The sequence below is a fragment of the Mugil cephalus genome, chromosome 6 (genome assembly GCF_022458985.1).
Source record: "Mugil cephalus isolate CIBA_MC_2020 chromosome 6, CIBA_Mcephalus_1.1, whole genome shotgun sequence".
NCBI lineage: Eukaryota > Metazoa > Chordata > Actinopteri > Mugiliformes > Mugilidae > Mugil > Mugil cephalus.
In genome coordinates this window covers 11,412,738-11,425,784 of record NC_061775.1, presented here as the reverse complement: position 1 = coordinate 11,425,784, position 13,047 = coordinate 11,412,738, and the positions used below count along the sequence as shown (strand labels likewise).

Sequence of the window (13,047 nt, the reverse complement as noted above, 5' to 3'; positions counted from 1 at the left end):
AGCATGCATTCATAATAATTATAATCAGGGACGGCTGGTATAAATGGGCAAACAGGCTGAGCCCTCCCTAGCTAACAACTACTTACAATGGATTGTTTTATGTTTTGGTGGAATCAATAGCGACCAAATAGTAAAAAGAAAAACAAAGAATATCTCTATTCATTCTATTCATGTCACACCACTCGTCATTCTCTGATCATTTGGGCTAAATCCAGTCAGCCCTCAGGCCGCTGGCCATTGGTGACAAGTGCTGCTGGTACTAGAGTGAGAGGAGGGAGAAGAAGTTCAGCTATGGCCGACGTCAATGTCAGTGTGAAGAAAAAAACTGGAAGTTAAGTATGTTTTTGTGTTTCTTGGTTTGGAAGAAAGGACTGGCTAACGGCAAGTCTACCCAAGAATTCACTTTTTTGTTGTCCTACAGGTTTTTTGGAGTGTAAATCACACCGGAAAAATGCAGATTCAGTTTTGGGAGACATATGGTTAGATCAGGGGTCCTTCAACACTCAAAGAGCCATTTGGATCCGTTTCCCACAGAAAAGAAAACACTGGGAGCCACAAAACCCCTTTGACATCTAAAATGAAGATAACACTGCGTATATCGTTTTCACCTCTATGCTAGGCCTATAGTGTGTTGCATTTATTAAATGAAATAACTGCTACAGAGAAAACGAAATTGCATTTATGTAACATAACAGGGATTTATCCGTGGTTGGCTTACCTGGGGTCGAAAAGTCCGATAAACAGCGGGCTGGGCCTGTCGCACGTCGGCAGTTGTGACGTATATTTTGAGCGACAAAAAATTAAATACGTTTTATTTTAATGTTAAAAGATCATCATCAATTCAAATTTCGAATTATATTTAAAAAACTAACGCACTAAATTAAAAAACATTTGAATTAAATACTCGATAGCAACTAGTAAATGCGCTGCAATGCACTGTGGGAGTTCAGTGTTTTTTTGGTTGTTTGATGTTACAACCGTGAGTGTGGTGTGGCGTTCAGTGTCATTCAGTTGTTGTGTAGCTCTCGCTCGTTCACTGACAGGTGGTAGTTGCCGCTATTCTGAGGCAGCCGCGGGTTGCCGACCCCTGGGTTAGATGATACAGTGGTCAGTGACATTGGCTACCACATGGGAGGTGCAAAAGCACATCTGGTGAGAATCCCACTGGAAATTTAGTTTTTGTTATTTTTTCCCCCAAAGTACAATATTGGTTGTCATAGATTCTGTAAATGAGGATTCTCAGCGAAAGCTCCATAATTTGAGTTTTTTCATTTTTTGATAATATAATCTCAGTAGGTGGATTTTTTTTATTTGGTGTTTGTGCATGGGCGCACTGTTGAGTCTGTTAAAAAAGACTGAAGTTACTGAAGTGAAGTGTTCTGGTTTTAATTAAAATGCAGCTAATTGAGTGTAAAAGGGAATAGTTCCCTCTCTAGTATTGTTTCGGTTTATCATTGCATTTGTTTTTTGTGTGTGTGATTATATATCAGCTTGTCATTAAGGGGTGATGGTGGATCCTGAACCCAGACCAGATGAGAAGAACCTCTGATGCAGAGCACTAAAAAAGTATAGTGTAGCTGTAATTGTTAGGCGATGTTTATTTCGCTGCTGTGTGAACTATTTAATCGGTACTATGCATTTGTTAGCCCACCCACCAAATTTCACCACCAGCCGCTACTGATTATAATCATGATACATTTTATTTCAAAGCTCTCAAGCTCCCCTTACAAAAACCGCAAAGCATAAAGCATCGCAAGTATGAAACAAGGTAATAAAATAAAGGGACAATCAGGTGGGAGTAAGCAGTTCTATATTTTATTTTATTTTTTTATATTCTTTTATGCGTTGAAGTATTCTCTGTAACGTCAGGTGGCATCCAAACAAAATGTCCTGTGAATAGGCAGCGTCCGTCTTTAAATGCTGAGAGCCACAGGCAGAGGAGATTGAATGTGAGTGAATGATCATGGAGATCCAAGGTGCCTAGATAAGGCAAGAAGTGCACTGATGCCACTTAGTCGTGTTGATCATTAACCAAGCTTAAGATGGTCAGACGTGCAGGTTGGGATAAAATATAATACATAGTAAAAGTTAGAAAAAATCTGCTTAATTTGAAAATGCTGACAAAGAAAAAAATCAAAATAAACAATATGAAGAGCTATGTTTTAATGAACAATAAGCAACATGTTCAGCTGGAGGGGACAACATCTTTGTAATTATGCACAACTAATTTTTATACTTGTGGGCCATACAGTGTCCAAGGCAACCCCATGTAATCTAGGAATTCCTGCCAAAAGAAAAGCCGGTGCCAGTGGGGTCAGTGATGCTATTCTCTCCCTGAGGAGACAGTTGCCCACTCACAGACTCTCTCTCACACACACATACACACACACACACACAGGATGCCCAATGAAATACAATATTCGTGCCAGTTCATTTCACGTTGCGTAAGTGAGCTGCTGGCAGGACCGCTGCAACATCTTGTCTTCCGCTGTCTTCCCTAGCTCCCAGCACGATATTCATTTAAATGTTCCTGGATTTTGCAGCCTACTGTAATTGTTTGGCTCACATCTGCTCTGTTGCTAATGACCTTGATAATTTCATTCACCACAAACGTATCTATTTACATTAGCTCGGTGAGCTGGTACAGTGCAGTTACGGGGATGACTCGCGGTAAGGAAATGTAAAAAGTGTGTTCTCACTTAATAAGGCCGAGTGCTGCATCTAATTTTTTGATTTTTTCTGGCTGGAAGATTTGGGTAATGAAGTCATCAGCATGAGGATCATATAATGAGGCTCTTGGTAACGCCACAAACGGAACAAACCTCAGTGGAATATTAATGTGCTGCTCTGTGCTCGGTTCAGCCAGCATGTAATGAATTCACAAAAATACCTTTCCTGTTTTAACGCTGTTCATAGCTTTCATGGTACCTGCGTGGCCGCCGTGTGGTGCGTCCTCCGTGGCTTTTACACACAGCACCTCACCTGCAGAACCAATTTAGCACTGCTCTGATTCCTATCAAGAAAGGAACACATTGAACTATCACTATATTGAGGTTTGATTTAGCATGGGCCCACAGTACTTGATGTTGTTTTTTTGTTTTGTTTTTTTAGCATTACCTACACACTGCAAAGGTAAAATGTTTAAGTTTTGAGAAGGATAGATTGGTGCCTGACTGCAGTACATTGGGTTCTAGAGATAGACAAATACACTATTCATATTTGATCTGAGTACAGTCGGTTTACAGCTGCATGTGAACGTCTCATCTCCTTTTTGCAAACCACACATTTTGTTGCGTATTGAAGTGAATATCAAAGCATCACATCAAAACATGACACTTAAAAAAAAGTTGTCCCTTCTTAAATTGTTGCGTTGTTCTTGTTATTTCTCCCGCATGTTTAATTCATGAGCGTACCAGTGAGGAAAATTTGAATGTAAATTTTTCAAATCTGTCCGTGGCCTGGCGACAGGGAGGACAAGAATGTTTAATTTATTTCAAAATTTCACAACATGTCTCTCATCTAGAGATCCCAGGGTTGTTCATTTTAGCTTCTGGACTTTTCCTCCTGACTGAACATGACGCAGTCTTTAAAAGGAACTTTACTTGGCCGTAATAATAGAAAAGGAGACGTTGGCGAATTCCAAAACAACATTTCCTATTTCATTTATTTGTAACTTACAAGATGCTAATTTTCAGGGCTCAGTTGGAATGATATAGGCCTTAGTTTTAGAGCAGCTTCAGCTTGCATTTCATTAAGTAGTTCAAGAAATGTTTTATATCTCCATTCGACTCAGAAAAGGTGCATCAGTGTCATTTAGTAACATTTTGGACAGTCAATGTTTCAAGCTGGAGGCATTTTAATATATATTTTTAAACCCTTTTCCTTCCTTGTAGGCACCAATTAGCCAGTCTGTAATTTCATTATGTTGATGAATGGCCCTTACTTTTACAAAAAAAGTTTTATTTTGTGAGATTGCAGAAGTTTTTCTTATTTTTTTTGTCAAGTGTACAGGTGAAATAGATAACTCTGCTTTCTCTGACTCAGTCAGTCTTGTTTTCTGTTGAAAAGATTGAATCTGTAAAGGCTTTACACGGCAAGGCAAGGTTTACTACCAAACACTAAATGTTTTATAATGACCTGAATTAGTCATGAATTTTGGTAAAAATACATTTTTATAAACCACCTTTAGTAACACACTCAATAACTATTAGTACATGTGTACTAGTAACTCGTAAATACTTAAATATTTAAAAAGTTATGAATGAATAAGTAAAAAAGTAAAGAATGGTAAACTGATAATTCGTATAATACAATTATAATGTTATGGAAACACTTATGAATGAATTAACCCTAACCATAGTTAATTAATTTAGTTTTTATTACTAATGCATGTTAAATCAATTTCTGAAAAGGGACCAGGACAGAGTCACCCAAACTTTTGTGTAAAACTGTAGCAGTTGTGAAACCTGGACGAGGGTTTTGTTATCTCTGCTTTCCTGGTGGTTTTTGCTGCTCTGACATTAAAGAGACCTTCTCACGTTAGACGCATCTGTTAAGGCTTAATGAAGTGCACTGAAATGTGAAACATGAATAATACACAACAACAGTAAACAATACGGGAGAAGCATTAAGGTACACTGAGGGTAGCGGAGCATGCTGTTAACAAACTCCATCCATTTTCAGTATCGTGAGCAGGATGGGGAAGAGCTCAACCTTTTCACAGCATGCACTTTGTGAGAGGTGAGCTACACCCTATAGGCGGTGTAGCTTCCAAACCATCTGACCTACATGTCTTTAGACTACGTGAGCAAAACTCTGGCGGTTTCCACCTTGCTTACTCTCTAATTTGGTTTCAAAGGGAAGGTGCGCACGGTGTTTGACCCATACACTGTGTCACAAGCTGTATCACTAAGGATCACCCTGGGTTTTGTGACATCATGACGCCCTGAATCAAAATTTAATCTAATTGTGAATTATTGAGATTTCCATCCTCAGCATAGTAGAGCAGCAGGTCTCCCCAGGTGGATGATAGTTTGCCTCTTCCTTGTGTGGGACCTTTTGCCGCCTCTAATGAGGAGGCAAGGAGTGACTTCAAGTCAGCAAAGGAGCATGAGAAGATGTCTGAAAGCACGAGACAGACTGGACTGATGATACAGTAAATAAACTGCATAACTTTTAATGCAGTACAGATTTAGCACATTCGTTTTTATTATAAGTCAATGTCTAAATGCTGTTTCATTCCCTGAATGTGATTTATTTCTTACCTTGAAATGCAGAGAAACAAGAAGAAATACCTCTTTGGAAAAAAAAACAGAAAGAAAGAAATTTAGAGAGCTAGTCCTAAAGGCGTTTCTGGTCAGTCAGTAGGAGAGCTGAAAAGAAGAGTGATCGAGTTATTACAAAAGTACTGAAAAAAGACACACATGAACACCAAAAAAGAGGCTTTTAAAAATGTACTTCTATGTTGTTCTATCACTGCTTTTTGGATGTGAATACACACAGTGACTGTCTACATTTACTACAAGTTTACAACTAGCTCAGTCTAGCTTTCTGTGAGTTATAGTATTGCATCTGTATGTCGTACAATGAGCACATGACACTAAGAGCACAATGATGCAAATTATTGGTAGTAGTTTTGAAATTATTCACAGTTGCTGAGTTATCTCCAAGCATGCTCTGTTTATATAATTATATATATATACATAACTCTGTATATATATACAGAGTTTCTTAGTTACTGTCACATTGTTTCAGAAACACATTTTTATGGGCACATTTTACTAGTGTCCTGATTCTTTATGGCTTTGGAGATGAGACGTATCCAACTCGGCTCAGGCACAATCGTGTGGAAGACACATTGTGTTTTTTTTCATATTAAAAAAAAGTCATTAATAATTTCTAATTTGCATAAAGGGGAAGCAAAGTTGGTGGAATAAGCCTCTGCTTTCCTATCATATAAATGAAAAGCTGTTCCACGGCAAAGAGCAGCAGTGTCATCTCGGTTAGGTGTCTTCTGCCAGGCTGCCTCACATTTCAGCCCTGTGTTCCTTCCTGAGCCATTACACAGCCCAGTGGTTGTCTGATTTGTATTCTGGTCATTTTAAATAACTGGCAGCAGTGGCAGAATAATTCCTCACACATCAGAGTCGACATTAAGCCAATAGTGAGTAATATTCTCATTTGTCCACGTGATTTAAAAAACTGATGTGGAAATAAGAGTAAATCTGTTCATTGTGACCCAACTTAACATCCGTTAGACAGTAGAGCAATGATAAATGATTAAATTAAATATTTCACTTTCCCAGGTCATCACTGCTTTAATGCATAAGATAAGATAAGATAAGATAAGATAAGATAAGATAAGATAAGATAAGATAAGATAAGATAAGATAAGATAAGATAAGGTAAATGTATGCCATGTGACAATTTAATACACATAAATAAATAAATAAATAAATGTGTTAACTCATGAATCATAAGTGAAACATCACATCACATTGTAGGCATGCACTAGTAGACAACATTGGGAGAGGAGAGAAATAAACAGACGTGATGGGTTAAAAGTCTTCATAAAGCAGATAATAGTTATCTGATTCTCCATAGAGACAGAACATTGGTTCTGCTTGGATTTAGTACCATAAAGCAATCTTAATTGTAATTATCTTCATTCGCAGGCAAACAAAAATATTTGTAATCAAACAAATTATTATATTAACTCAAGTGATTTTATGAACTTAAACGATTTAAACTGCCTCTGATGGCAGCTACAATGCAGATTAAAAGCGGAAACAACTAAATCTGTCCGGTGTTTAGTTGACCCCTCTATCCACCCTCCCAACTTTGTCAACTCACTTCTTCTTCCTGGCCACTAGAGGGCAATGTCACCGAGAAATCTAATTGTGGATCGTGATAAACTGTGCTAACTATGGACCGAAGGGGAAATTTAATGCGCGAGTTTGGAACTTGGCTGCAGAGATTCATCACAGGTCCTATTCAGCCAACAGAGCATTAGCAAACACCTGGTGCACAGCTGATATTCCAGTTCACTCCAAAGGTGTTGGGTGAGTTGGAGGTCATACTGACCTAGGAAATAAATTTTATAGACATCTGTCATACTGACATGGGAGAGAGCATTTCCCATACTGTACATTACACTATCTACATAGCACCATGAAGCTTTTTTCATGCTTGTTATTGTGACAGATCATGTTCCCGTGTCCCAGATTATAATTTGCTCTTTACTTCAGTTTGAATGGAATTAACATAACACTTTTCAGCAGTGCCTTTAAGTGTGAGTATGCCTCATACTTCTACATCAGCATCCTCAATATAGCAGTACCTTCAAAGCAAATGAGGTGAAAGACCAAATTTCACAGGAGAGTCTACTGTAGTGTCTGGAGACAGGGAAGGGAAAGTGGAATCAATATTCTTTCAGCATAGTTATAATTACCTTCTAACGTGACGTTACATAAGACGCTACAAAACCCAACGTTTTGATGAGTTGTGATTTACTTTCCACCCATCTGCAGCGCAGTATTTCCAGATGTGATTGCTTCAGCCTCATATTAGTCCTGTTTATTTGATTTGCAGCACTTTTCATTCACTGGTCATTAAATCCTGGATAATGTTCCGTTTTTTTTCCCTAAATCTCCAGAGCACCGCACAATTAAAGGTCATGAGCACCCAGTGGTTCTCTTGATTATAGACTTCATTTTAATTGGTGAGTTACTCAAAGCGGTGCCGAGAATGGGTAAAAGGTCAAATGCAGCAGTATGAAAAGGTGCAGCTTCCTGGAGGAGGGCAGACTATCATTAATGTCTTTATACTGTATATCTGTGTCTGCATTGTCACCACAGCTGAGGCAAAGAACTCAACTGTTGCCAAGGAGATTTTTTGGTGATTCCACGAAGCACTCGCTGAGGATTTTTAGAGTCCATTCCTTGGTAAGTCAGGGCTATTTTTGCAACATGAGCAGGACCAACTGAATGTTAGACCAGGCGATCATTTTTATTACAACTGTACTACATAGCCCTGAATAAAGGCAGGATAGACTCCCTATGCTCTAGTCGCCGGTGAAAGGGTGAGCAGATGACAGTGGACATTGGGAGAGACTTTCTGGGTATTATGAGGTGTTCACTGCGTAAACGTGCCACATTTGACGGTGGGGAGTTATGTGGAAGGAAGCAGGGAGCAGCACTGTGAGCGTTGTGTTTTCAGAAAACAAGCATTTCTTTAGACAAATCACAATAATGACAAAAATACACCTGAATGAGTCCAGTTAGAGGGGAAATCCTTCTCGAACATTAACCTTCTTCTTTTCCCAGGAGACCAAGAAATAAACAAAAAACATCACTCAGGCCAACACATGTGTTGTGTTCCAGCACCTTTTATACCAGGGGTGTCAACTCGCTTTAGTTCAGGGGCCAGATGCGACTCAATTTGATTTCAAGCTATAACTGTAAGATAAGAGCATTATAACCTTTGCCTTTGTTTTAGTGCATAGGTCATTAAACAGGGGGTACTGAAGGGGGGTGGCTGAATTTTGATGGATTAGACATTTATATATATATATATATATATATATATGTGTATATAAAATTTAATTTCCCCCCATAAATTAAAGTTTTTTTATATACACATTAACATGAATCCAACATGTTTCAGTAAAGAGGATAAATGGAGGCAGAAGACGTTATCTTTCAGTCAGCACTTCACTCATTCGCGTGTGATACAGGAGCTGGGGCTCAGGGGCTCAGAGAACATGAGTAGATCATCTCGATCATCAAAAACTGACTGAGAAACATACATGCATGATGAACTTACACCTAGTTATTGTCCAGTGAACAGTGCTAACTAGTTTTGAAAACATCAGTTGTGTTGTGTCGGTTTCAGTTTTCTGTTTTTTGCTCATCCGAGTGCCCATCCAAGTATAATATGTTACAGGAAACCGTTAAAAGAAAACTGCAAGGCACGATTTTAATATAACTGTAGCTGCAAAACAATTCATTTCCTTAACTAATTTTAAAGCAGGCTTAATTTAGACCAAATGTGCTGGAGAAATCATTTAATGCAAGAAATAAAAAGATCAAAATTAAAGTAAAAATCTGGAGGCTAAGTTAATTATGAAAGAAATATCTTGTTCTTATTGAATAATGTCCAAATCAAGCAGGATATGAATATCCAAATTAATTTAATACCTCCCATATCATTTTCCAGCCATGATGAAAATTTTTTTTTTTAAAAAAAGCTTTGACTCCTAACAGGATCAGGGTCAATGGAAAGATGAGCTTATAATTAACTAAACTATATACTGATGATAACATAATCAAGGGACTAGAACTTGAGTTGAACAATTAAATTAATTATCATGGAAATATTTCATTAGAGAAAATATCATAATTAAAAGATCAGTTGCCTCCGGAGTCAATGTCGTTAAGTTACTTTACTATCTCCATATTTAAATGGAAAAGTTCTCATTTTGATTTCTGTTAACAAATGCTGAGAGCTGCTGTCATGCTGAGCCGCAGCCTTGGAGAGGTGGCATTTAAACACGGTGCTGATCACTGGGAGGTGCCAGGTGAGGGCTGTAATCGACAGACAGGCAACCAAAGAAGTAAAATGATAAATGCTCCTGCTGGTGAAGCTGATGAATGATAGATGGCACACACAGATGTGTTTCTGAAACACATGATCCTTCTGAAAAGAAAAACAATACTCTTGATTTGCCGGTACGTCCTTTTTTCTCTCCATCGTCACAGAACAACATTTGTGATCTGTGTTTTTTATTTGTTTTAATGAAATGACATGAAATGAATTGCCACTTAAATTGATTTTGTTTTCATGTTTTTAGGAATACCAAATTGACATCATCTTCGCCCAGACATGGACAGACAGCCGCCTCAGATACAACAGCACTATGAAAATACTGACTCTGAACAGCAATATGGTTGGACTTATTTGGTTACCTGACACCATCTTCAGAAACTCCAAGAATGCAGATTCCCACTGGATTACAATGCCTAACCAACTGCTCAGGATATGGAACGATGGGAAGATACTCTACACCTTAAGGTAAAGACATCAACACCTATATACCGTATCTGCTGTGCTGATTTCATGCTGTGGGATGATAGTGACCCCATAGCATGTTGCTTCTTCCGCCATGCTTTACTCTATTGATGGTCTCAGCAGGTGAGCAGAACCTGGTGTCCACCAGATACGACGCATGGACTTCCGCTGTAGGAGTTGAACTTTTCATCAGATCAGACCGGAGATTTTTTTTTCACACCGTTTGAGTCCTTTAAATCCATTTTGGCATGCCTGCCTAGCTCTTCTACCGTATACCCCCTCTGAAGAGTGACGACTGGGTTCTTAGTCACCCTCCTAGCTACCCTCATATGTGAAAACCCATCCTCTCTGTGCTGAAACGCATAAGGGTGTTTTTACAAAACCATTTAAATTTTTATTGGAATAAGAGTTTTTATTGTTAAAGGGCAACGTCTTTGTGAAAAGCAAATATTGAAGTGTGTAGGTTATTGAGGAAGAATTGCTATTGTGTCCGTCTAAAAACATTAAAAGTGAACCTTGAATACTTTCTGAAACAACTATATTCAGTGTTGAGAAAGTGACTTCAAAAGTGTAATTACTTATTACTTGTTACTGTAATTAGTTACGTTAAAATATGACTGTCTTTGAATTTTAAGGCATCACCTTACTTTGGCATTACTTTTAAGTTACTTCCACCAAAACAACTGGAAATATGGATTTTGCGTTCTCACTAGATCTTATTGCATATAGTGTATCTCATTTACACATGCAGTGGAAGGTGATTTGGAATGACATAATGATTGAGCTAAGCTTGATGCCAACGACAGTGCAGTATAATGGCCGCAGCTATGGCTCATGGTGCAACACATATTGTGATAGAGGTACTGTAAATTTAGGTGTATTCACATTGAAATCAATATTGCTAGAGGCTACTACTGCATATTGTAACCAAACACCTAAAAGAAAGCTGGCACCACGCTAGGTGTTTTGTTAAGTTACATGTGCTATTTCACGAAAGACAGGAATCTTTTGGTTACGCACACAAAGTGAACTTAACTATAAAGTTCTATTCCTTTTCTCTGATGAACTGAAGATAATGAGCATGTGTTCATCTCGCAAATGTAGAGTCCACCTCGTCTTCTCCCCAGTCAGCTGTTCTGTACCACTAACAGGAAGTTAACATTTGCTGAGATTTTTTATCTCCTCTGCTAATCTCAAATTTGTTTAAAAACACACAACATAATTAATTTAATTAATTTCAGGTTTAAAATCCACTGTAACGCATGTCACTGACATTTGTAGTGGGTAAAATATCACAATAATTTTTTTTATAATCCCTTTCATTACCGCGTTACAGCAAAAAGTAATGCATTACGGTAATTGCATTATTTTTTGCAATACATTACTCCCAACACTGACTATATATATAGACAGCAGACTGCGCACTGGAGTCGGTTTAAGAGGTGATGTTAGGTGAACCTGTGGGACTTTCTTCAGAAAGTTGTCACACAGTGTCACTTTTTCACCTGAGTTAAATCCAGGCAAAAAAGAAAATGTGGTTCGGCTGATGCGATTTGATTCCAGCTACATTCTGAATGCAATTATGTATAGCATTTCATTCACGATTTCCCCTTTTCAGTTAGCTGGAGGGCTGGAGCCTGTCCCAGCTGTCATTGGGAGGTGGGGTACACCCTGGACAGGTCGGCAGTCCATCACACAGCTAACACAGAGAGACAGACAACCATTCACACTCAGACCTACGACCAATCTGGAATCACCCATGAATCTAACGAGCATGTCTTTGGAGGGTGGGAGGAAGCCGGAGTAAAACCCACATAGACACGGGGAGAACATGTAAACTCCCCCACAGAAAGGCTCCATGCAAACACTGGTCAAGCAGAGCATTACAAAAGCAATTAGCCCCCGTCATCAGCAATTACAAGTGGAAATTGACTGCTTGAACATTAAGACCAATTTACTAAGGCAGCCATCCTCTGCTCTTAATCAGTCTTTGTAATTGAAGCACTCCATAAACCGCTCCTTCAGTAATAAGCATCTCTTGACTGACCTCTTTCTTTCTCATGCTGCCTTTGTGTTTTAACTCATGCCACATCCAAATTTTTACAACAGGTTCTCTTTCGGGCGACTTTTCATTTCAGTGCACTGTCACATGTCGTTTTGTCTCCTGTTGTAAAATATTAGCGACCTGGGCCAAATGGAACGATTATGGCCGGGGTTACACAGAACAATTAACAATTCACACGGAGCCCATACATTCCCACAAGGACAAAGAAGCAGCTGCGTCTCAATGTGCAAGTCAAGCCACAAGCAAAGCCCGGCTCGACTCCCTCGCGCAGTCCTGTTGAATATTCAGAAGCGTGCAGACTTTGAGGAGTAATATCCGCCGATGGCATGAGAGGAAAGACAGTGAAATGTCTTTTGGTATTAATTGTGCATTGGCTTAGCTGGAGTAAACAGAGATGACATTTTGTGATATCCGCAACTCTCCCACATGTAAAGTATTGTCACAGTCCCATGCCTTAATGAGGATGACAGGTCCTACCAAAACAGTGTAAGATACTTTTTCCATCTCCTGCGCTCACTACTGCGTATAATTTATAATTTATTTCTTTTTAATATTTCTCTTGCCGTAGCTTTTATCTCGCAGCCTATTTATCCGAGAGGGAAAAGCCATTTTAGAAAAATGCAGCTCATCTTTTATGAACATACTTCCTTTCATGTCATATTGGTTGATTTTGTAGCCGCGGCCTATTTCATCACGTATAAAGAGGTCAGGGCATCCTCGACGCTTCCTTTTGCCCAGCGAGATAAGAAATGTTACTAGCTTGCTTTCACTGGTTTATAATTGAAGGTCAATGACATACTGGCTTCATAATTACACCCCGCAGCAGACGGCTTTCGCCCATCGTCCGCGTCAGATAATTGCAGCAGAACGTTCCCTATCAGGTGTGTGCAGGGTTTTCTTTTTTTATACGTCGT

General features: G+C 38.9%; 1 protein-coding gene across 1 annotated transcript in view; it reads left to right on the top strand.

The window, feature by feature from the left end:
- Positions 1 to 13,047, top strand: part of LOC125008892 (gamma-aminobutyric acid receptor subunit gamma-3) — a 56,758-nt gene that overhangs the window by 23,866 nt on the left and 19,845 nt on the right. Inside the window, exon 4 of the mRNA XM_047586250.1 lies at positions 9,851 to 10,071. Within this exon, the coding sequence (XP_047442206.1) occupies positions 9,851 to 10,071 (221 nt within the window). The remainder of the gene's footprint in view (positions 1 to 9,850; positions 10,072 to 13,047) is intronic.